Here is a 23,751-nt window from a genome sequence, read left to right as displayed (position 1 = left end):
TCGTTGTGTTTCAACGTGGCTATGTCAAATGACTTCATGGCATATGAAAAGTTAAAGAAGCATCTCTGATCGCTCTCTAGCAAAAAATCATTAGCTGATAAACAATATATAGCACTCTGCAGTACATTCATGGAGAAGAATATCTTTACAATGAAAAAACCTTAACCTCACGCAGCACTAAAATAGTTCTTCTATCTTCAATAAATATTGCCAAACATTGTCAACAATAATACTAACTTTACATAAACCTATTGTGGTGACCTTTTCTAATTTTGGTGTCCCTGTATTTTAACTCCAATATACAGCCTACTGTGCCATTATAGGCATCAACTATTTCCTGCTAATCATTTTGGGTCAAAAGAGACCCTGGACTTTTGTAGGCAATTTAACGTGGTCATCATTTTTTGTCAAGGTGGACTAGTTCGTCACCTTCTAAATTTTTAGGAGACTGCTCGGCCAATTCTATATTAGAACGCTGGTCTTTGTTTTCTGCATTTCTCTCTTCATGGTGATCAAGTGTAGTTTGTTCCAAATTTTTAGGAGATCGCTCAGACAAATCTATATCAGAACATAGGTCTTCGTTTTCTGTTTTTCTCTCCTCATGGTAATCCTCGAGTGAGGTCATGTCTTTCATATCCTTCTCCTCATAGTGATCCTTGACTGAGGTTATGTCTCTCATATCCTTCTCCTCATGGTGATCATCAAGTGTAGTTTGTTCCAACTTTTTAGGAGACTGCTCAGACAGATCTATATCAGAAGGTTGGTCTTCGTTATCTGTTTTTCTCTTCTCACGGTGATTCTTGAGTGAGGTTATGTCTTTCAAATCCTTCTCCTCATGGTGATCCTCGAGTGAGGTTGTGTCTTTCAAATCCTTCCCCTCCTGGTGATCCTTGATTGAGGTGATGTCTCTCATTTCCTCATCCTCATGGTGATCATCAAGTGTAATTTGTTCTTTCATGTCTTCATTGCGGTCATCAAGTGGCATGCTTTGTATTTCAGTAGATTGAATATTCGGCAAAGCACCTTCATTTGTTTCACTAGATTCCTCTCTACTTCTTTGATGATCCTCATAAGAGGAACCATGTGCTTTTACATCTTCAGCATGTTCCCCCACTTCAGAAGACAAATTGCCGCCTGTTCTCTTTTGGACCTCCAGATTTTCACATGTTTCAGGGCCTTTTCCTACCTCAGACTGAGAATCAGGCAAGATCACATCACCATGGCGTAACACTGCTCTATCCTTCTCCATGTGGTGAGCATCAGATAACTTGTCATCATGGAAGCCATCTTGGGAACCATTAAGATCCTGTGTCTGGTTGCTGCTATCTGCATTGCCTGACAGAGTCTCATCATCACTAGCCATTTGATTTTCAGCAGTAATTTCTCCTACCTCATCCTCAGGTATTGAAATAGTTTCTCCCTCCAAGCCACCATCTGAAATTGTAGCAGTAGTTTCTTCTACCTCATCCTGTGGTACAGAAATGAATTCTCCCTTAAAGCCATCATCTGAAATTGTGTTTTCAATTGAGCGAGAATCCTGGAACGCAGTTTTAGTAGGATCAACTTCGTTCGTAGAAGGAAAAGACTGAAAAGTATCCCAATCATCTTCTTCCTCTTCCTCGGAATTGTCCTCCACCTCTTCACTGCAAGGAGCTGGAACAATAATTTCCTCTTTTCTACTTTCCTCTATTTTTGCAGGCAACTTGATAATAAAAGATGGTCCAGTGGAATTGACTTGTTTCTGGTTCTGGTCTTGCATCACAGAAGCACGTATTATATCCTGCAAGCATAACATTCAATACTATGAATATCTTATTGGTTTCTGCTAACCAAAACTGTATTAAGTCATATTGAGCCACTCAATACATGCATAAAACTATAAAATCCTTTAAAGCCATAGTTTACTGCCAGATGTTAGTGTTAAGAGAGGAAAAAATCTCCAGTTAAAACCTTGATGCCAGATTTCGCAGTCAAAATCCCAAAAGAAGGGAAAGGGCTGGTGGACCCTACATAAGAGAAGCACTCCCTTGCGACAATCTCTGTGCTACTACTGTTTTGAAACATCAGAAAATTTTTTATGCACTTCCAAATATAACTGTATTCCAATCAAATTTCAAATTCATTTAAGACAACAAATTAAACGATGATCTAAAGATTTGTCCCCCCGAAAAAAATCGAACTACAATAACATTTAATTAATACTAAAACAAGGTATGAAAGTAGTACAAGGTTCTTAACCTCTACAGTTACCTTACGTGTCAATCTTACGATATCAGAAGAACTAGAAAGCATCAAGAAAGAGCACATATTTATAATAAAGTTATAACCTGCAATTGTTGTCTTCTCATCATGGGCATTGTGAGTAAAACCTCCTTGATACAAGCAGATGAGTCAGGGAGTTGAGCCAGTTGTGTAACCAATTTTATAGTTGTGATCTTCAAATCACGTGCTTCCTACAAAGTAAACAAGAACACAATCAGCCAGTGAAGGCAAACAAAGCAAACATAAGTTTCATATATAGCAGAACCTGAGAAGAATTCTCTGACGTTGTAAAAAGGAGAACAGCTTCCAAAAACAGATTCATTAGGCATTTCTGACACTCATTAGTTCTTGAAAGTGTCTGAAGAAGCATTAAAACCTTCAAACACTCCCCAGCAATAGCCACCACTTCCCTGTTCATAGGTGTCTGCCATCAATAGAAAACTATCAGGTTCTGTAAGAACGCGAAATTCAAATCTATTGTCCACCCCAGCTCCTGGCGCCAAATACAAGAATTTAAATTTACACGTGGAAAATACATAAAACTGAACTTTGGCTACCTTAAAGAGTTTCTGGATTACAGACCCAAGGTCTTCAACAAGTTCCCCAACAAAGAATACGAAGAATGAGTACTCTGAATTGATTTTCCTTGTTAGCACGCCTTTCAGTATTTGCAACCCAATTGCTTGGACCTGCAGTAGACAAATTATGTATGCTAACCAGTGAACAAAAGCATCATTTGAAATAAGATCTGCTTACCTGAATGTCAGCATCAGTAAGAGCACTCCTGAAGCACCGGGTGGCATTGCATATCATGCCATAAAATACTGGCTTACATCCTTGATTTTCTTCAAGAAGTTGAATTTCAAAAGCTAGTTTAGCAAATGAAGTAGTCTGTTCAAGAGAGAGAGCAAGCTTCAACAGCAGCAGTTTATGTAAGTTGGACCTCTTATTCTCAAGCTGATGAATTCCTTTAGTGCAATTCTCAGCCAAAATAACACTCGCAGTCAGACAAGTTCTTGTTATTGTCATCAAGTAACCAATGCTGTCATTTCCAAGTTCAGAGATATCTGTATTTAAAGCAAATAACCATCACTCAAGTACGATAAATAAGTTACTGTGGACTACTTCAAGATTGGAAATAAAAAAATGGAAAACAGCACTTTCTCTAGATTATGCAATCTAACCTGGAGCTCACAATCTGGCTCAAGAATAATTTTTTTTCATGTTTCCAAGAATTTCCAGATTTGAAGGATCTCTAGTTTGGAGCCTAATTTGCATTAACTGACAAATTATTTAACACTGGATTGACAAGAACCTGAATAGAGTGAAATGGATATAGAGGAGTTGTATAACTGACCCTGACCAATTTGAGATCAAGGCATATTTGATTGATTTTTTCATGCGAAAAGAAACACAAACATTAAATAAACTGACTCCATACATTGGGGAAAGAGTTAATTATGAGTACTAGACTGAACAAGATGCTAAATAAAACAAGCTCAAAAGCTTTCTTTACAGCCTAATAATCTAAAGAGGAAGGACCTGAATGCGCCTTATGAGAATTGCTTACCAGTAACATATGTTTTCATCACAGAAGTTAGACACTGGACAAAATCATGAACTCTTGAAAGGGAAACTTCGGTTGAAGCCCTTTCAATGCACTGGTAACCAACCAAATGAAAAGCCAAAATTGATTTCAAACCCATCTGCATGAAAACCGTAAAAAAATGATTAACTATCAACGGATGAAAAATTGAGACGTGGAAGCAGTAGAAGCTTAAAAATATTTACTAGAGACCAAAAGGAACTGTCTGTAAAACATGACACCCACCTTTGGCTCATATTGTTTTAAAAGTGTTGGTGCTGTGGTAAGTAAGACAGAAACAATATCATCCCAGCTTAAATGGTATTGAGAAGTTGCACTGACAAAAAAGAAAGCAAGTTAGTTCAAAATTACTTTTTTACTGTTCATGAATAAGGTAATTTGACTTCATCAAAAAGAAGTGGTACCTTGTGAAGGATTTAAAAAGAAGCGCCAAATAAAGTTCTGATACTAAATACACAAAACTTTCGGTCTTTAGGAAATCCAAGGGGCAGTTCTGCACAATCTACCAAACAAACCGAAAGAAACAAGAAGTTAAAAAGACAGATCTTTATGGGGCTCTTATGCACATATAAATAAGAAATTGAAATATGCTCCTGCATCTACTATAAGAAAATACGTCCAAAAAAACACCATAAAAGAACTTTATGGCATCGAGTCCTTTAGATTACACAAAAAATATTTAAAATGACAACCAAAAGGCCATACATGAAAGGAAATCATTCACAACACAGAAAGTTAAAGGCAACAAAGATAAAACCAGGGTGCATATTAATTTCATTTAAATTGATGGAGAGACCCTTCATTAACTACATCTTGAATGTAATAGCATGATCATGACATGAAATGGGATGTTACCTGTGATAAAATAGAGATGGCAAAATTGTCCCATGTATCTTCAACAAAAATGGAGAAAAAGCAAACCTGCATCCAATTAAATTTTGAGCTTTGATTAGACTTCGCGAAAGGCACATCAAATGAGAATATCTAGCCTAACACTTCCTGCACCTCCTAGTGTAGAAACTAAAATGTTAATCCACTGATATTCCTTCTCCTTTTTCACTAAAATAATGATTTAGCACTTCCCTAAGACTCCCCCAACCACCCACCCAAAAAACTGCATCAGAAAAAAGACGATAAGAAGGAAATGAAGGAGGATTTTGGGATACTAGAAGAACGGGTAACTTCCCTAATCCACTCTGCAAAATGCATACTCTCTAGCTTCATAAGAATGGGTAATAGGAACTCCAAATGATAGCGCTCTGGTGGCTCCATTTATTTAATCAGGTAGTGCTCTGGTGGCTCCATAATACCATGTAACTAATTGGTTATAGCTTTTCATTACTCATTACCAAGTAAGCAATTTGCACAAACCCACAAATAAAGCACATGTCAGAAAATTTCAAGATTCAATCGCTGAAACTAGCATTTCAAGGTTGATGATAATCAAGGTTCAGAATAAGAATGTCCAAAGCTGAAGAATGACAACATTGCTATTCTCTAAGAAGAAACAAATTGATCATTGGCAATATCTATGTAAGGTTTTGCATAGTTGATCACCTATGTGATGTCTAGAGAACCTTAAAATGCACATCCAAGAAATATTACATCCATAATGTGAATCAGATAGAACAAACAACCAAACTACATTAGAGTGACTTAGCATGAAGAACAAGACACTGAAAGTACCTGCAGCAGTTCTTGACAGGAATCCATAGTGAGAAATCCTACATTAAAGAATCTCTCCGCTAACAGGACTTGAAACACAGGCAGAGCAACTTCGCACAACTCCAAAGCAATTGACTTTACTTCATCACTAACACAGCCACCACTTAATATGGTATTGACAGAGCCAATATGTAGCCTAGATTCACCAAGAACTGAATCTTGCCCCTGAAATAGAAGAAGAAGAGCAAAGCCCCACAAAAATTGAAATTCTTCTGAACCCAACTCAACCATGTTATAACCCGAAATTAAGTCTGTAATAGACTGTTCTTCAGTTTCTGAGGATCCTTTTATGTAAGTGTTCAAAGGAACTGCATCTAATGCCACCGCTTGCACGATCAGTGGCCAAGCTTCTTCCAGACATGCCAGCAACTTAGTTGAAACTAGTGTAGACTGAATCCCATCAAGAAACGGTTTCCACTGCATGTAGTGCATATTGGAACATGGGAAAGAAATTGCCAGAATTAGAAGAGAGAGTAAGAGAAAGAGAAAGCAACTACTTTAAGGGCCGTTTGGACATGAAATATGAAATCAATTATAAAAGACAGAAACATAAACCGAACTATGAGCTCACATTTTCTTTAGGAAATGACTGAGTCCTAATATAGCTGTAGTCCTTCAGAAGACAGAGCCAGTAAATTCCAAGAATTTTTGAACTCTCAGAGAAAAGAGGCAATAAAGCTAAATATTCATCAGTAATCTCCTTTTGTTGATTTTTCAAGAATGCAAAGGTGTAACATTTCAGAGAGGCATGTGCTGTAAGGAGTCTCACTTTTATCTGGAAAGATACATTGATAAATATGTTAGAGAAAAGAGAAACAGTCGTACGAAAATATTTTGGACGTGAGTGAACCAACCTTGCACGAGACCCATTCTGCAAAGGATGGATAGTAAAGGTCATTGAATTCATTTAGAGGACGTGAAATCAATGAAAATATCCGTTTTACAGCAAGTTGATCCCGACTAACAATTTTACATGTCAATATCTGCAATATTCACACATGATCCCGTTTAAACTTGTATCAATTAAATTACACAACTAGATGCATGTATCTAAGTATTCAACAACCTTTGTGGCGAGCTGCAAGCCTGCTTCCAATAGGACAGGGCCAGAGGACGAGTCCAATGCAGTTCGAACTGCAGAAACCAATTGGGCCTGAATGATAGTGACATAACTAGCTTAGTTGAGCTAATATCAGTAAGGATTTTGCATCATTTTGAATTGTCCCTTTAAATTTGGTTATTGAAAATAATTAGGAAGATATAGTTGCTAAGCAGGATAAAACTAAAAAGAATGATCCAAGGACTTACCTGATACTGTTCCAGAAGAAGGTGACCAGGAAGCTCAGGGTCCAATGTTCCAAACTGAAATTTATAGTAACAGCATGAAGTTGATATGTGACAACAAATTGCAATTCACATTTCTTTGAATCCAGTGTTTCGTGAAAGAACCAAAATATAAAAGTATGTTATTTTATTCAGCCCCAAAAATCAGGTGCATAATGACTGGCTTCATCAACTCCAATGATCAATTCATAGATGTTCCAATAAATCACTGTGAGTCCAGAATTAAGTACATTTGGTGACAAGCTAGGAGCATATACAATATGTACGCTCCAACATGAAGACAAGCGTTAAGAACGTTAATGTGCGAGAATCTATTCCTCGTAAAAGATTAAATGTTTATAATCCCTGTAATTGTATAATCAAGGATTATGAGTTATTTTCTTTTCCTTTTCCAGATCTCTTATAAAAATTAATTAAGGGGGTGTTTGGATTGGCTTTTTAAAGTACCTTATATAAGTTAAAAGCTAAAAGTCATGAGTTGGTCATACCCAACTTTTGCCTTTTAGCTTATTTTTGTACTTTTCTTACCTAAAAGTAAGTGCTTCAACGCACTTAGCCTTTCCCAAAACACCTCCAAAAATTAAAAAAGAGCTTTAAAAGCCAAGAGCTACTTAAAATAAGTCGATCCAAATGCCTACTAAGAGCCCGTTTGGATTGACTTAAAAAAAGTACTCCCTCTGTCCCAATGGTTTGGGCTTGGAACTTTCATGTTGGAGGTCTCCAGTTCGAAACCTCTTGCTAGCAAAAGCAAGGGGTTTGCCTTCTGGGTCGAGCTCATCGCACCGGGCTTGCCTAGTGCGGGTTACCTCTCTTGTGTGGTTTGTGAGCTATTCCATAGGAATGGGGGTTTTACCCTGTGCGCACCCAAAGGGTAGCGGCTGCGGGTTTCCCTTGTTATAAAAAAAAAAAAAAACTTGTTTAAATCTCGAAATCTGAAAAGTGTCCCATAAAATGGAAGGGAGTAACTTTTAAGTAAAAAAAAAAGTAGGGAGAGGCCTACTTTTGGTTTTTAACTTTTTTCAAGTCATTTTAAACTTATTTTAAGTTATTTTTAACTTTGTCAAATACTTTCTAACTTATTTTAAGTAGTTATTTTTATAGTAGCCAAACACTTCATGAAGTCAAAAACTGACTTAAAAGTAGGTTTGACCAAACTTTTAGGCCAATCCAAACACCTCTAAATCCTAACATGCTTGAGGAAATAATCAAGCAATACGTTTCCCAAATCTCTTCTTCCTCCACATTCTTCACACCGTGTTTCGAAACTAGCAATTTGAGTATTGCCCTCTAGCAGGCATCTGATTTCTTTAAACTTAGGCATTGTCCTGAAATTCCATCTTGTTCTTTTTGAGCATAAGTGATGATTGATCTAGCAATAGAAAGTATATTACTTTTATTTGTTTAGCATGGTCTATAAAATCTGAACTATAGAGATAAAAAGGCATCAAATTGTTGTAGTTTATATATATATGGACTTACAAATGATAAAACTTAACGCCAAACTTATAGGGTATTGCCTAATAGATAATGCTATACCATTTGAAATGACCATAAGGGAAAAGTCTAACCGAATAATTGAATGAGTACCTTGTCAATAATAGTACTCAATAGGGTCACACCAACTGGCCGCATGTTCTCAAACTGAATTGTGCTGATCTGTAAGATGTAATGGGAAAGAACCAATTTATTTCCCTCACCACAGCTGATTTTAATAGCATAAGTGCAACAAGGGTTGATGTCAAGTATAGCACCTGATAAGCAAGGGAAACTAGTTCTTGCAATTGAAGAACCAGCCAGTCTCCAGAGGTCGATCCACTGGCAGGCTGCTGTCTTGCCAATGCTATATCAAAATGCACTGGATTCTTTCCAACTGCTGCAGGAAGATGACTCAAACACCTAAAATTCAGAGAAGATTATTCAGAAGAATACATTGTATCAGAGAATAACAAGCAAAACAAATTTCTTAACAAGACAGTAATTTGAAGAAATAATGCGCATTAATATATAGGAAAAGATTCTCTCCCGGAGAGATAACAAAGCGAGAGCCAAAGAGAAGAACGAGTAGGGACTAGGGCAGTTTATAAAACTGGAACTAAGAGAGGATTCTATTTTAACTGTAATTTTGAGAGCAGATAAGCTTGCGGATCAGGAGAATATTGTATGCAATTGCATCAATTCACCAATCCAAGATCTTGATACACTCATTAAGTAAATGAGCAGAAGCAGTTCTGAAAGGCTAATTCGATGAAACACTTATTTGGTTGACTGAACTAGTTAACTACACTTATTCTTGTTGCCTTTAGCCTCATTTTGGTTGCAGCATAAAGAACTGGGGTATCAAGAGTAATTTTTATTGTCAAACTCATAAAAGAAGATGACATACAATATCACCTTTCTAGGGCTATTATTGCAGATTGCAGATTCTTGCTAGAAACCACCAAGACAAATACATATACATCTGGAGAGAGACTAACCAATGTGCAAATTTGAATGAAGGTCACAGCAATGAACAAGAGCTGCTAGTTTGGGAAGATGCATTGAAGGATATGGAGTTTTTGCTCCTAGCAGATTTAAGCAATGTACCTTTTGAATGATTTTAGTTTAGTTCTTTCCAGTGTACCAAAAAAAAGATCATGTGCACTGCTTTTCCAAAAGAACAGTATAGCCATATATCCATCCAGACAAGGAAGACAAAGGATAAGGTAATAACAAGGTACAGCAGGATGACATTAAAATTTGTGTAATCTTAACAAGGCGACAACAACTTCAATTGAAAAAAATGCATTGAAGTGGGCACTGAGTGTAAAGAACTTCAATACTATCTAACTAGCAACCTATAGTGGTAATGTTGGACACCACAATAGCAGAAGATAGATGCCTTCAATATTCCATTTATTTCATTTCTTCTGCTTCTTTGGCATTAACGATTTACCGTCTCTGTTCTTGGCATTTCATTGTCCTTTTGGAATTGTTTTATATTTGTTCATAACAACTCCCTTGCCTGATTATGCGAGGAGTTTGAATGGTGGGTTGCAGGGAACAAGGGAGATCGAGATGATGTCAGAAGAAAATGCTTACAAATGGGCATACAGGATAGCTACAGCACGAGGAAACTAAGAGGAGAGCATAAAACCAAAATTGCTCAGAGAGAGGGATAAGCTTAACATCAGTCACGATACACCAGGAAAGCAACACTCACTCTGCAGCAAAAACTCTTGTTCGATATCTGAGGTGCTTGTCCCTAGGAGGATAGACAATGGAATGACTGTTTCCATAACCTTGAAAGTTTCGGTTTTGGGAGCTCGACACCATGTTCTCATCATCATCCCCAGTATTCAGTCTAGTGTTACCATCCAGACCACTTGAAGAATCATTTAGTGAACTGTCACTTGTGCTGAGCACTCTTGAGGATGACGAAAGAATCTATGCACAATAAATAATTTCAGTGAAGAATTCTGATCACCAGGATAAAACACTAGAAAAGAACAAGAAAGGAAGCTTAACAAGCCATGTGACAGAAAACAAAAATGCTAGACAGGCAAGGTATAGATTGCAGAGAGCATAAATGTTTGACACAGGGCTGCGAATTACAAGCAGTCATATGATAACTGATTCTAACTTGCAACGTAGTCCTTCAATAAGATCATAAATATTTAATAGAGGAGTTCCGAAGAATCAATTTACCCTGTTCAGTCTAGCTTAGTTTTAAAGAAGTAAAATGGTTTCATCTGATGACTGCACTCTTTTAATCTTTAGAATAGCTTAACTAGTTCTGGAAGATGCCGGCCAGATTACAAATATCAGGGGTGATACAGATAAAAAATTACCATGTTGCGGCAAATTGATAGCCATTGTGATGGCCGTGATGGACATGATGCATAAAGCAATCTCATAACTGTTGTTCGTGCTAAGCTTCCAATCCTGCAAAAGTTGAAAAAATTCTAAGTACGGTGCAAGATTAGTACACAAAAATTTGAAAGCATCAACTTAAAGGTAAATGGAAAAAGGTTAAGACAATTAAGCAAAAAGGTATAGCAAATAAAAAAACAAATGTAAATCTGTCCAGGTAGATTAGTATAGAGCACTCAGACAGGCAAAGCTAGCAACAAAAAGAGAAATACGGAAAGCACTTTCATGGGGTAAAGACAGAAGATGCATGGTTATAAAAACTAGTCTCATTCAAATAGTTACTCCCTTAATAACAGTTTATGATACTATCAATATTTTGGGAGTCAACTTTTATTTCTTTGACAACAATTTTCTATAAAAATACAACTATTAAAAAATTGGAAGCTGGTTATGTTGTCCTTGTATCTGAATCTATAACTCATATATCCTAAAAAAGAAAGCAATGCCAGATGCTAGACCTAAAAGTAATAAGCCAACCCAAACAAACAAAGAGAGAAGAAGCAATCACCAAATTAGAGAACAATCAAAGAGAGATAAGGTTCAGGACCAGCTTGTGTAGGCATAATCAACTTACTCAGCATCAGTTTCCTCATCCAGCATATGGAACAATGTATCTTCTATATGTTCATTCATAATGGACCCCTGCATAAAATCAAGCATCTGTATTAAGATATAGTGCAAAGCAGACAAATCGGAACTTGGAAACTGTAGGATTGAATTGAAAATAGATCTACTAAAATTTCTATATTTATTGTTTCTTCATAAAGATCTCAAGCACACATTACTTTTCTTATTTGAAGAGTGCTTTCTTAGCAGTGTAATTTTCACATGTGTGTTTTCCATGCGGAAAGAATTATGGGAGCAGTTTTCTTGCCAGTTGAATGTCGAACAATGAAAGAAGTCATCAAAAGTACTCAGCAAAGCCTCCCTAACAGGCGCAGAAGAACTTCAACAAAAAATCAAAAGGTAGGAAGCATATTAACTTGGCTGATGATTTCAATAGGCTCTTCTAGATACAGGAATGGGTATGCGGAAATGACCAGGGAGAAGCAAGGAGGGGGTTGCCCTCAGATCCGAGACAGGGGAAAAGTTTAAAGATTATGAGTTTGGATGGGGGGAGGTGTATTGGTAGAAAGAAGAGGAAGAAGGAAGGGCAGGTTGATGAGTTGGTTTTTTTTATCAGGTAAATATATTGGTGGACACATGGTCAAAATGGACGTATACAAGGGGTATACCAAAAGGTAAAGCATCTACAAAAAGATGTGATTGTTTACAAACTCCAATCATCTATACAACAGGGAACTCTCTGTGCGTACCAAAAGAAAATAAGGGAACAAAGAGAGTCCTCAACTTGGAGAAACTCCACTCCACTCTCCTTCAAAAGCTCTCCTGTTTCTCTCTCTGGAATTGAGTTGATTTTATATCGACTCAATCAGTTGATATCTCTTATTGTTTACATGTCTTGAGGTAACTATTTATTTATTCACACTTACTTGCTTTTGATAGGTCCTGGTAAGATAACACACTTGACTTAATTCCAGAAATGATCATGAATGAAAAAAAAAAAAAAAGATGAAGGAATCGAATAGCGCAGTGCAGCTGCATTGAAAGATTTCTGCAGCTGCGTGAGCAAAATAACACAAATTCCAATGTTAGTGCAGCTGTGCTAAAAAAGTGTGAAGTTCTAAGGCTACGTCAAAAGACTACAGAATGACAATGAAGCTGCACCAGAATATACCCAGAAGGTGCATAGAAGGCCAGCGCATATGTGCTAGTAACTGCCACACATGCACCATAGTTCAGCAGAAAAAGAAGGTTTCTTTTTTTTTTTTGATAAAAGTTAGAAAAAGAAAAAGAAGGTTTCTTCTGATTAAAATGTTCCTAATTCTGACGGATTCTTGGGGGGGTCTATTTAAGGATGCTAACAGAATGTACAATGCATTCTTCCAGAGACATATGCTGAGGAGAACGTAGAGGGTATCTCCAAAAGAGGAGATGAAAGTTTGAAGAAGAACATTAACCTTGTTATGTGCAAATGTTTTCATTCCTTTCACCTATTCTGGATTTTGTCAATGAATACTTGCAATCTCTTGGTGTTTATAGTTCCATACATGGGATATATATTTTGGATAGGGCTTAAGGGATCTTCAAGTATTTAGCTTTAAGAAGAAGTATATTTTATTGCTTATAACAACATTTTTCTGTTTAACATAGACTTAAACAGAGAAGTTGTGTTACTAGAGTTAAAACAATCAATTTGATTCATGAATATTAGCCTGTCTTGATTAGTATATTGCAAGCTATTCAATAAACAACAAAGAGGTTTAAAGCATAAAAACTGTTTTAGTTCTGTTCATACCCCTAATAACTTGCAAAACCTGGCCTTAAGGCATCAAAATATCTAAAGCACAGGATGACACATAGAGGTCACAGTCAAGTACTTACTGGATCCTTTTCAATGAGATGTCTCAGAGTGGATAAAGCTAAACGTCGCAGTGTTGGCTGTTGAAAATGAAATTCAGATGCTTCAGTACTCAAAAGATTATCTAAGAAAGGAGTCGATCCCAGAACCACCCACCCATTTTTTCCATGGTAGAGAAAGCATTACCTGTCTTGAGGATAGAGTTGGGAGCAGTGTTTGCACATTATGGTGCACAGTAACAGCTTGTGGTGCAAAAAGAACTAGCTGCTGAGTGAATCGAACATTCCTTCAAATTAACAAGTAAAATAAAATAAAATTCAAACACTGAAGAAAATCCATATGAGTATTACAAAACTAGATGAAGTAGGTGTAGTCTAATGAACTTTCATGTGCCCCTGAGACCTAAACCAGACCGGCCTCAAAACCATTGCGTTTTATTTGGTTTATAGATTCAAAAAGGGGACAAAATATATGAAATACAAGTGGCCATACTCATAAAGTGTTGCAGTCTCTTGCCGAGAGCTGACCTCTGCAATGACAGACTGAAGGAAAACACATGATTAGAATGAAACTGAAAAAGTAAAATTAGAAATCTAGTAAACATAACAAGTTAAAAGATCTAGTAAACAAAAAAGCTTTGCTACTACTGAAGTGAAAAAGCCTCTTCAACAAAATATTGAAAGATGTATATGCTAACAAACCCAACAAGGAGTAGAAGATTTATTCCTTGCATGTGTTACCCATGGAAAATATTTTATACCTATTATGATTAGTGATAGTGATTAGTGACATGAAAACACAGTTCCTAACCTTGTAATAAAAAACAAATTAAAGAGCTCTGTATGTTAAAAGAATGCATGATAATAGGTCATTTTGTCTAGCACTCCAACTTTTAGTAAAATTTTCAATAACACAATGAAATATGCCAGGACATGACTGAAATTATAAATATTGATTTCATAACAAATACTACATTATGAATCTGATATTTGCCTCCATTAAATTTGACTACGTATAGAGAAACTTCAAAAACATGATGAGTCTAACGAATGTCTGGAGACTTATGATGCAATTGTAACCACGATGTGATCCTTTCATTTATCAATAACATATACTTAGTTGCACATATGAGACCATAAAAAGGTAGTATAGAAATGACGTATACATTTCTCAATTCTAGAATCTTATTGATCTCAGAAAGTTCGCTTAACACAAAACTAGCTTTCTAGCATATGCAAGTGAGTTTCGGGAAGTTACTTGCACTTTTGTTTTCTTTAGGTATTGCTGGCGTCTTTTATATAGATCAGTAATACAGATTATAAGCTTATAATTGAATTGACTAACCTTGCAGCGCGAGAAAAAAATGCTGCCAGGGGAAAGTTCAGGACCAAGGACAGCAACAATAGCATTTATAAGGCGGCCCACTGCCTGATGCAGGTTAGTCGAACCAATCTCATTTGACAACAGAATATCCATGGCAAGGCTAAGTGTCGCCTGAAAGTAAATGAAGATCGGAAACTTCAGGCTAAAACAAAAAGTTGAATTAGAATTTAGAACCTAGAGGTGCCAAATAACAGATCTAGCCTTTCTTGCTTTTCACATCAGAGGGTAACCTCTTGCCACAATATGAACATCAAAAATCAAAACGGAAACAGCTAGTAAAAATGAAATTATAACATATCAGGCAGAGAAGCTTAAAAGACCTAACAGTGAACTCAAGAAAATTGCTGAATCAAAATTCATCCTGATCGGACTTCAATAGGAGGAGCACAAGGAAGGATGATCACCCACTCACAAATCTCAAGATGACACAAAATGCTCTGGATAACATAGCAATATATAGTAGAATGGACAATAGATGCAGATTGAACGAATGTAGCCAAGTAGATCTTAGTGGATTTATTAACAGAACACGTTTTTGATAGCCAATGGTCCCCTTCTTCAAAACTGTAAATCTCAACTTCTTCCACTAGATCCAATATGACATTAGTTTCTTGATAAGTAACATCCTCAAGAGAGAGCCATAAGCAGCTGGCTGAAGTTTGAGAGTTTCTAGCATATATCACTTTATTATACTTCTGACATAATAAATCAGATGAAGGATACCAAACAATGATTATCAAACAATGCGGATAACTGATGCTCACAGAGACACCGATGCATACCATTCTGAGAATATGGATACCTGAACATGAGAAACATAGGATAATCCAGCCGCCTCCACAGTCAACAGTAGACCATGCAAAGACCAAATTTGTAAGCCAGTGTTTGAACTTTTAGCCAGAGAAGAAAATGAATTAACAGTAGCAGGAACCAAGCTTGACAATGCAATCCCCCCTGCGCTGTAAGAAGGATTAATTGAATGAGGACTTCGATAACTAACAAGAAACAATTCAAACAGCATACTCAGACACTCTAAGTGCAGGAAGATAATTTTAGTTTCAAGAATGCTTTATAATCATCAGACAATCAACCATTGCCGTTACACCTTTATTCACCTTAAATACTGCTTTGCACATCAATTTGATTTGCTGCTCATGGACTATCAGAATTATGGTGCATTTATAGTTGAAACGTTCAGCATAATTACCAACATCAAAGATCTGTTCTTAGGAGGGAAGGGGAGAATGAAAGTAAACAGTAGTTGTATTCATGCAAGACAGGTAAATACTAAGTTGCATCACCCAAGCTTACCTGCGATGAATGCAACCAAGTGACAGTGCAACTGAACCAGCATAGTTTGAATCTACAGCTGAATTTATATCACCAAGGAGAACTCTTGTCTGCAGTGATACGTAACAGTTAAAATGACGAAAAAAAGATGAACACTAATGGATAATTGAGGTTCTTAGGGATTCAATAACACTAGTTGTTGCATGACGCTACTAGATGCAACTCGGAAAGCTATTCTAGAACCAGGAGGTTAAGAAAAATACAAAATGGAACCAACCAATCTGGCAGTAAACACATCATTTCCAAGACGAGCTAATAGACCAAGTCCTTCAGATGATGCTCTGCGTTGTGAAGCACAGATGTCACCCTCAGCCAGAATGTTCTGTCAAGGTAAACATCTAAAGCTAAGAAACACTGAAAAGGGTAAAGGATAGCAATAGCGCCAAAATAACATTAAATATAGTGAAGAACCTGAAATATAGACTGTGCCAAACCAAGTACTTCCAATGGTAAGGGTTCAGGACGTAAAGCAAGCAAGGCCTGTGAGGAAGGCAAGCACAAGAGAAGCAGATGTAAGGAATGAAAACTCCAGATAAGCCAGAAGAAGTCAAAATAATTAGATCACCTTCAGGCCAGATAGCAGGCCCACACATATGTTTGTAACACTGGTAGCATGCCAAGCTTGTTTCTTTCCAGCTCTCAGACACTGCTCAACCATTTCTAGGAGTGAGAGCATTCCCCCAACATCCTGAGAGGAACAATGACATACTAAGTTGCAAGCTACCAATGCCTCCATATCTACTTGGCTAACGTATCAACCATATTCACTTACCTCAGAAGCAAATATGTTGCCAACACAGAGGAGCTTCTGATTTACTAACATTTTGCTTATAGTCTCCGGCTTCATGATCAGTAACATGTATTAGTAATGGATATCAAACAGGGGGAGGGGGGAATTGGAAACCTCCTCATGGTTTCTGAAGTTGTATGGCGTCAAGCAAATCATATTTTTCCTAAAAAGCGAACCTATTCACGAAAGTTCTTTACCTTAGGAAAGCTCGGAAGGTCGTTAGCCCATACACATGGTACCAGACCATCTTTTCCACCTTGAAATGAGCGAAGTTCATCCTCGAACAAATCCCTGGTTGAACAATCAACAAGATGAATGACTAATTTGTACATTGAGCTATCACTACCAGGTCAGAAGATAACATTTGGTACGATGTGCACATCATTAACCATACCATGATTGCGAAAATAAAGTTAATCCCCCAGAAATAATAAATGATCCATAGAAAGAAAGGAACAAGTTCCATGATTTTAGTCTAAGTACCTGCCAGGGTTCCAAGGACCCAGCCAAGCGTCTCTTTTGTCTAACAGCATCCTCAAGCATGAACTTTCCTCACATTTGGACGCTTCCCTGTCCCCCAAAAAGAAAAAAATAATGAAGTAGCTCTTCCAAAAAATGAAAAGAGAAGGGGAACATACATGCCCTTGTAGAAAAGAAATGGAATGACCCTGCCAGGGAAATACATAGCTGTGTCACAGCTGATGAGCTGGATCAAACATTCACCTATAAGGAGTTGCACATATCTGAATAAGACGGGCATGGTCTCTTCGATATACAGTTGGATCTGAAATCGACTGATAGGCTATTAGTGTCTTGATGATAAATATGTCTGATGCCTGTTTGAAAGTCATTTGGTCTTTGGCTGCCAACAGCAATATATATGATAAAGCCCTGTGTTAGCAAATTCCACAAACGTAAGTTACAGCTGCATAAGACTTATCATGCAGAAAACATATATAAGAAGATGCTTCTTTCACATATATCATTACCTACTAAGGTATAGCAAAACTGGTTCAAGTAAGATCCCCTTGTTCATAGCACCAGAAGAGACAAAACTCTTTATGAATGCTGTCAATGCATCCACTGCAGCAGACCATACACTACCAAAAAAAACGATCTTCACAAAGTCATAAAACAGTCTCAGACTTCACAAAACTACATGAAGGTTTTTTTAATTAAATTGTACAGCCCCACAAGTGATATTTCTTGAACATCTTTTATAAAGTACACAATGCTGCAATGAAGAACAAAACGAGACTAAAGTATAGAAATTATATTAATGTATACCCAGCAGAGCGTCATATATTATCTGTTTTACTAACAAACAGATTTCAACAATAAAAATGCAACAACTACACCTCAACACAAAATAAGGTGGGCAAGATATATGAATCATCAACGTCCATTTCACTGCATTTAGGTCATTACTCAATTGCCTTTAGGAACAAATTAGAGATTCTCTCAAAGTAGGGATTCTTTATATTTCAACCTGTTCCTACAATGCAATACAATCTCCAGACAAAATTGAAGACTCATGAATAATGCTAGTGTGTCAATAACATCCAAACCTAAGAAGCTAATCGGTATCAGCTCTACGGGTAATTAGCTTACATTGTGTTCTTCTATTTGCTAAGTTTGCATGAATTCCAAGTAACTAAAAAATCTTTTTGAAAACTGAGAAATCTCAAGGACCAGTGACACACTCATTCAGTCTTACAAGGAAGATTCATTGTATGGTATCTCCTACAAAACTAATATGAATTCTTCAATCTTGAAGTTCATTTTTTTATCATTATTTTCTGGCTAGTGGCATACTTGACAGCAAAAGGCCTGGAAGATATATGCAGCACTTATAGATGTTTACGTGTCTCAATAGAGCACTATAAATCACTCATAGTTATTGTATCCATCCATCTAATGTGGGTCAGAGTTGGGAAACTTGCTCATCCGAAATGTAGGATCTGCGCTGACTAAAATGATATTGAACAGTAGATGCACACAAGGTCACCGTCACCGTGTCATTACCCAGATGTAATTTTTCCTAAAATCCTACCAAAATATTAATAAATATTTCTGTAAAGTTTAACACATCTTTGTTTGTTTTTTTTGAGGAAAAATTACACTTGGCAGGTTAGATATGTTATTTACACATGGCAGGTTAGGCATGTCAAATTAATATAATTTAACATATCTAACATGCCATGTATAAGTTCTCTTCAAATTGTAATAAATCATTTTCTATAAGTTTTACATATCTAACCTTATGTTAGATTGGAGATCCTTTGTTTCATTGATATGGCGTTCTGGATTTCCTTGGAATGCAGAAGCCCATAAAGAAAGAATATCAAAAACTTGATCCTCAAGTTCCTGCATCGAATGAAATAGCACCATGAGAAACAAAAGAGGAGAAACTGAATTCTACCTACAAACCAATTACTGTACCTCTTTTGGCATGCACGCAAGCAGTGAGGACAAGAGCATCCACCCAGCCTCCTTTTCAACAGCTGCTGCCATAGGATTCCGACTTGATTCCATTATCATTTTCTTAGACAGTTCAAGTACTGATCTGGGCAACCTACATAAGGTCCCAAAGAAAAAACAAGATAAAGATTTTTTTTTTTTTTAAAGTATGAAAGGACATGAATAGATGATACTTCTACCAACTACAGAAAATGCATTTAACGGGAAAGATAAGGAAGCTGAGAAAATAGCCCTAGCAACAGATATGATGATAAATGAAGGGGGAAAATCTATAATCCTGTCAAATCCGTTTTCAGATACTGTTTACCAGTAGTGTTGCTTCTGGTGAACCATACCAGAATGACAGAAACAGGTTACTCATGGAGAAATGGATTTCGGGAATAAAAATACAGCAGAGAGAAGTTAGAGGAAATAAACAGCTTAGTAACATTGTACAAGTAGGACAACCAAGACAATGATACAACTGTTACCCATTGCTCTTCAGATCAATATGTATGCCTCAACAAAGTAAATCTATGTATCTCAAATTTCAATGACAGCTGGGTACAGATACAAATTGAAAAGGAGACCTCACTGAGGAATTAGTTAATCGACAGCCAAAATGTATGCTTAACAAGATCTGCTACATATTGTTTTTTAAAAAAAAACAGCCAATCTGCTCAATATTGTTTTTTAATCAAGTAAACGCATTTTCATTCATAAACATGGCTAAAAATCTGGTCGTATACAAGGGGCATACCAAAAGATAAAGAATCTAGAAAAAGAAATGATTGTCTATAAACTCCACCTGATACAATTGGGAACTCTATGGGTGCACCAAAAGATAATAAGGGACCAGAGGCTACTCCTCAATGTAACAAACCTCAGACTCTACCACCGCAAAAGCTCTGCTAAATATTGTTTTCAGTAAAATTCCAGCAATATAAAGATTTAAAAGTATGCTCACCAATAGGTGCTAAATACTGTTTCCTGTCAAATAAAAATTTCCAGCAATACAAAGATTTAAAAGTATGCTCGCCAATAGGTGCTAAATACTGTTTCCTGTCAAATAAATCTTCTCACTTATGCCAGACAAAGCTATTATCGCCCTTAAACAAAAGTTCAGGTTTGAAATGACATAGTCCAATATATAGCATTATGTTTGCAATAACATCTTCAGAAGTATTCTAATACTATCCCAAACTATTCCACTAATTAACGACAAAGTTTTCAATATAAGGCCAGACTAGTTGTTCATTCTTGGATGACAAATCTATGAAAAGTAATGACACTTCTACTTCTAGCCTACTCCTATTTCAGATGTACATAAAACCAAATAGCATTTCAAAGAGCTATGGAGGAAAATCGGAAGCTGACACTTTAATTAGAATAACTGTCCGCACAAAAGAATCAGCTTAGCAGGTGAGAAATATTAAACTTCTCTCAGTTAAATTTCATTGGAGCATTCTAGGAGTTGGGACTATACAAAATTTCCCAGGCATTATAGATGGGAAGCTCGTATTATAAAAACGAGACTAAGGTAGATATGCTAATAAGTAAGGAAACAAACGCAAAACTTTCAGAGATTTTGCAAAGTGAAGAAATATACATAACTAAAACTAATCAATGGTCATAACTCGCATGGGAACTGTAAAAGGTTATGCTCTTTTTTTTTTCTTTTTTCTTTTTTTTGGGGGGGAGGGAGAGATAAAGCTTAGAAATAAAAGGAGGAACTCATTACCGAGATGGATAACCAAGAGGTAAGTTTGGAGAAATAGACACCAAAGCTGCCAAAACTGCAGCCTGACCATCTAGACACTCCAGCTCATACTTTAGATTAGTTCCCTGTAAATCACACAGAAAAATAGACCATTAAACCGATTAATCCTGTAATAGAACGCAATGCACAACTGGGCTTCAGGAGGAGAGAAAATGTCAGGCATGGGGCATAGCTCCTTTGAGACAAAGGAATAGGAGAGCTTTTGAAGGAGCGGAAAATGAACTCCTGCAACTGAAGCTTTGTTTTGGTTTTTGGCCAACTTTTATGCACCTACGAGATTTTTTATTAGTGCAGATGATGGGAGATCATTTGCATAACCATATTTATCTACTAGGTCCTCCACTTTTTGTATAGTTTCATCACAAAAATAGTAACAACAAAGGAGAGATGATGATGAGGATGATAAATGAATCACAAGCACAAACAAATCTTCTACCATTCTTCCAGAATAGAAGCAAAAAAATCCGTTCTGGTATAGGACAATTCATCTAGACTATGAGCAGTGGAATCTTTTAGATTAGGTAAGTAAAGAACTCCATTAGATTCACCTAGTTATAGGAAAAAACCTAATTCCGCAGAAGATGGAGAAGAATGTAATATCAGAAATACAGACTCCTCAGCGACATAATCAAACAAAAATTTTACTCCCTAATATCACGACACATGTCAGCCCGCTGATCATTGAGCAGGGAGAGATCCTTTAAGCAAAAAATAGATAATACAATCAAAGACAGTAAGACATCCAAAAAAAAAGAGAGCAGCTAAACCTTACTACAGTCATCTCAAAAAAAATCTCCCAAGTGAGCTGAGCAGCCCCAAAAGTTTTACCTCTTTAATACAACTAAAATCACAAAACAAAAAAACAGTGCAGAAGTGGCAATTATTAATAACAGCCCAAACAAATTCCAGAGTTCAAATGTTTTTTCTTCTGATCAGTACTTCGGACTCGTAATGTTGACACCATATATTTCCATTACGTTTATGTTTTAATTACAAACAGCAAGTGGTTGAATTACATGCTAAAGGTTTGTTCAATCCCCAAAATACATGTAAGTTTATCATCTATGGTGTTACTACCTAGAATACAACAAAGATGACGACCATGTTCGGGTGGAATCTTAAGGGTCCATAGCTTATGATGGTAAGTGAAGGAAGTGAATGGAAACAATAAGCCAACCTTATTATTTTTTCTTGTTTCCTCCTTATTCCTCAAACCAACCATCCAGACAGAGAACTATAACCTGGTCTTTATAATTACATTGAGTATGTTGTTGTTGTTGTTGTTGTTGTTTATAATTAAATGCGAAGACACCACGAGCAATGAAAAGATGCAGTTTCTCCATAGGATCTTGAATATGTAAAAATAGAGTGATACAGAGAACTGAAACTCATATAGGCTCGGTAACACTTCTGATAAACGTTGCCACTATTTTCATTGTATTCAAAGATATTTGAATGGAAATAGAGTTCAAAATGTTAAATTGACTTGCATATTACATTAGAGGAATGGAAGAAAATATTAACGTAATTTTTCTCAAGAATATATATATATATAGACAGAGAGACGCACACACTAAAGTAAATGTTGAAAAGTTTGATTGAGAAAATATCACCGTAAATGTTTATAATTCGAATAATTAGATGAATCTGAATTCTAAAAGTAGCATAAACTTAATATTACTAATAAATGTAAGAACATCTCAAAATGAAAACAATGTCATAAGAAATGAAGCACAGGAAGTATACGCAGAAGCACAATAATTAATAGGTGAACCAAGACTTCATTATTAAGACAAGGAGCCAAACCAACCTAAGTTCCATTTCCAGAGAATTCGAGACTACCGTCTTTACATTTAGCAATTAGAGATGTGGTTGGCTGGCCTAGTGTATGGTCCATAATAACAGTTTGACAAGTCATGCATAACCTATTTCCACCAAGGCATGCAGTTTGGAGTGATTGGTTAAAAATGTTGAACAGATACAAGCATCATGACAACCAAAATAACTGAGAAATGCAAAATTAAACCCAACTAATAGAACCAGAACAAACTAGAGAATTGAGCACTATGTATTTATCTTGGCTTTACCTTTTCAAATGAAATATTATCTCTAACTGCTCCAAGCATTGTTATTGCATAAGAAATCAAACCACCAATACATGTAGGATCAACCTCAGCTAATGCACGCAAGGTCAAAGCAGCCTCAACACGCACCTAATAAAGCAATAATCAAGGGGTCAGAAGACGATTAGCAGCTAGACCACCTATGAACTAAGTAAATGATGGATTCAATAGAAGACCTTGGGTGTTCCAACTTGGAAGTACATAAACATATATTACAAGTCCAAAGACATAAACAGGATCCCTTCCACCCTTCACTAATGGGCTAACTCAACCAGAAGCTAGCCTGTGTCAAGCATATTGTAAATAGGTGAAGTACATAGTCATAGATAGCCCCCCCTAACATTTACCAAGTGACAAAATACATTTTTTTTTATGAAAAAAATACACAAATGCACGCCTCTGATTGGCATATGTGTGCCTCGTACATACGCGGATCTAACCTAGTACCATGTGTGTGCTATCTTAGTGCTGGTTTTCTCAAGCAATAACATTTTTTCTTATTTATCATAAAAAGAAGTTACCCCTATTTAGCACCAAGATAGAAACAAGAGTCATTTCTGTAAAAATTAAAATAAACTGCATACTTTGTTAAACACA

At 36.5% G+C, this 23,751-nt stretch overlaps 1 protein-coding gene across 3 annotated transcripts in view; it reads right to left on the bottom strand.

The window, feature by feature from the left end:
* Positions 1–110: 110 nt before the first annotated feature.
* LOC125849483 (protein SWEETIE) overlaps positions 111–23,751 on the bottom strand; it is a 31,230-nt gene continuing 7,589 nt past the window's right edge. For all 3 annotated transcript variants that reach the window (XM_049529570.1, XM_049529572.1, XM_049529571.1), the window contains 37 exons: positions 23,119–23,244; positions 20,993–21,096; positions 19,234–19,366; positions 19,052–19,158; positions 17,781–17,891; positions 17,515–17,682; positions 17,275–17,361; positions 16,989–17,082; positions 16,774–16,842; positions 16,567–16,689; positions 16,413–16,481; positions 16,219–16,323; positions 15,963–16,051; positions 15,454–15,610; positions 14,613–14,762; positions 13,761–13,810; positions 13,455–13,554; positions 13,292–13,348; positions 11,421–11,488; positions 10,765–10,858; positions 10,137–10,360; positions 8,689–8,833; positions 8,525–8,593; positions 6,902–6,955; positions 6,660–6,746; positions 6,448–6,576; positions 6,165–6,368; positions 5,555–6,010; positions 4,724–4,789; positions 4,273–4,370; positions 4,094–4,184; positions 3,833–3,968; positions 3,019–3,329; positions 2,820–2,951; positions 2,528–2,686; positions 2,328–2,453; positions 111–1,780 (listed from right to left, as the gene is read on the bottom strand). In XM_049529570.1, coding sequence (XP_049385527.1) covers positions 398–1,780; positions 2,328–2,453; positions 2,528–2,686; positions 2,820–2,951; positions 3,019–3,329; positions 3,833–3,968; positions 4,094–4,184; positions 4,273–4,370; positions 4,724–4,789; positions 5,555–6,010; positions 6,165–6,368; positions 6,448–6,576; positions 6,660–6,746; positions 6,902–6,955; positions 8,525–8,593; positions 8,689–8,833; positions 10,137–10,360; positions 10,765–10,858; positions 11,421–11,488; positions 13,292–13,348; positions 13,455–13,554; positions 13,761–13,810; positions 14,613–14,762; positions 15,454–15,610; positions 15,963–16,051; positions 16,219–16,323; positions 16,413–16,481; positions 16,567–16,689; positions 16,774–16,842; positions 16,989–17,082; positions 17,275–17,361; positions 17,515–17,682; positions 17,781–17,891; positions 19,052–19,158; positions 19,234–19,366; positions 20,993–21,096; positions 23,119–23,244 — 5,931 coding nt within the window. In that variant the 3' untranslated portion in view covers positions 111–397. The remainder of the gene's footprint in view (positions 1,781–2,327; positions 2,454–2,527; positions 2,687–2,819; positions 2,952–3,018; positions 3,330–3,832; positions 3,969–4,093; positions 4,185–4,272; positions 4,371–4,723; positions 4,790–5,554; positions 6,011–6,164; positions 6,369–6,447; positions 6,577–6,659; positions 6,747–6,901; positions 6,956–8,524; positions 8,594–8,688; positions 8,834–10,136; positions 10,361–10,764; positions 10,859–11,420; positions 11,489–13,291; positions 13,349–13,454; positions 13,555–13,760; positions 13,811–14,612; positions 14,763–15,453; positions 15,611–15,962; positions 16,052–16,218; positions 16,324–16,412; positions 16,482–16,566; positions 16,690–16,773; positions 16,843–16,988; positions 17,083–17,274; positions 17,362–17,514; positions 17,683–17,780; positions 17,892–19,051; positions 19,159–19,233; positions 19,367–20,992; positions 21,097–23,118; positions 23,245–23,751) is intronic.

Source organism: Solanum stenotomum, chromosome 12, assembly GCF_019186545.1.
Source record: "Solanum stenotomum isolate F172 chromosome 12, ASM1918654v1, whole genome shotgun sequence".
NCBI lineage: Eukaryota > Viridiplantae > Streptophyta > Magnoliopsida > Solanales > Solanaceae > Solanum > Solanum stenotomum.
Note: the sequence above shows the minus strand (reverse complement) of the source record. Positions and strands in the feature narration are given on the sequence as shown.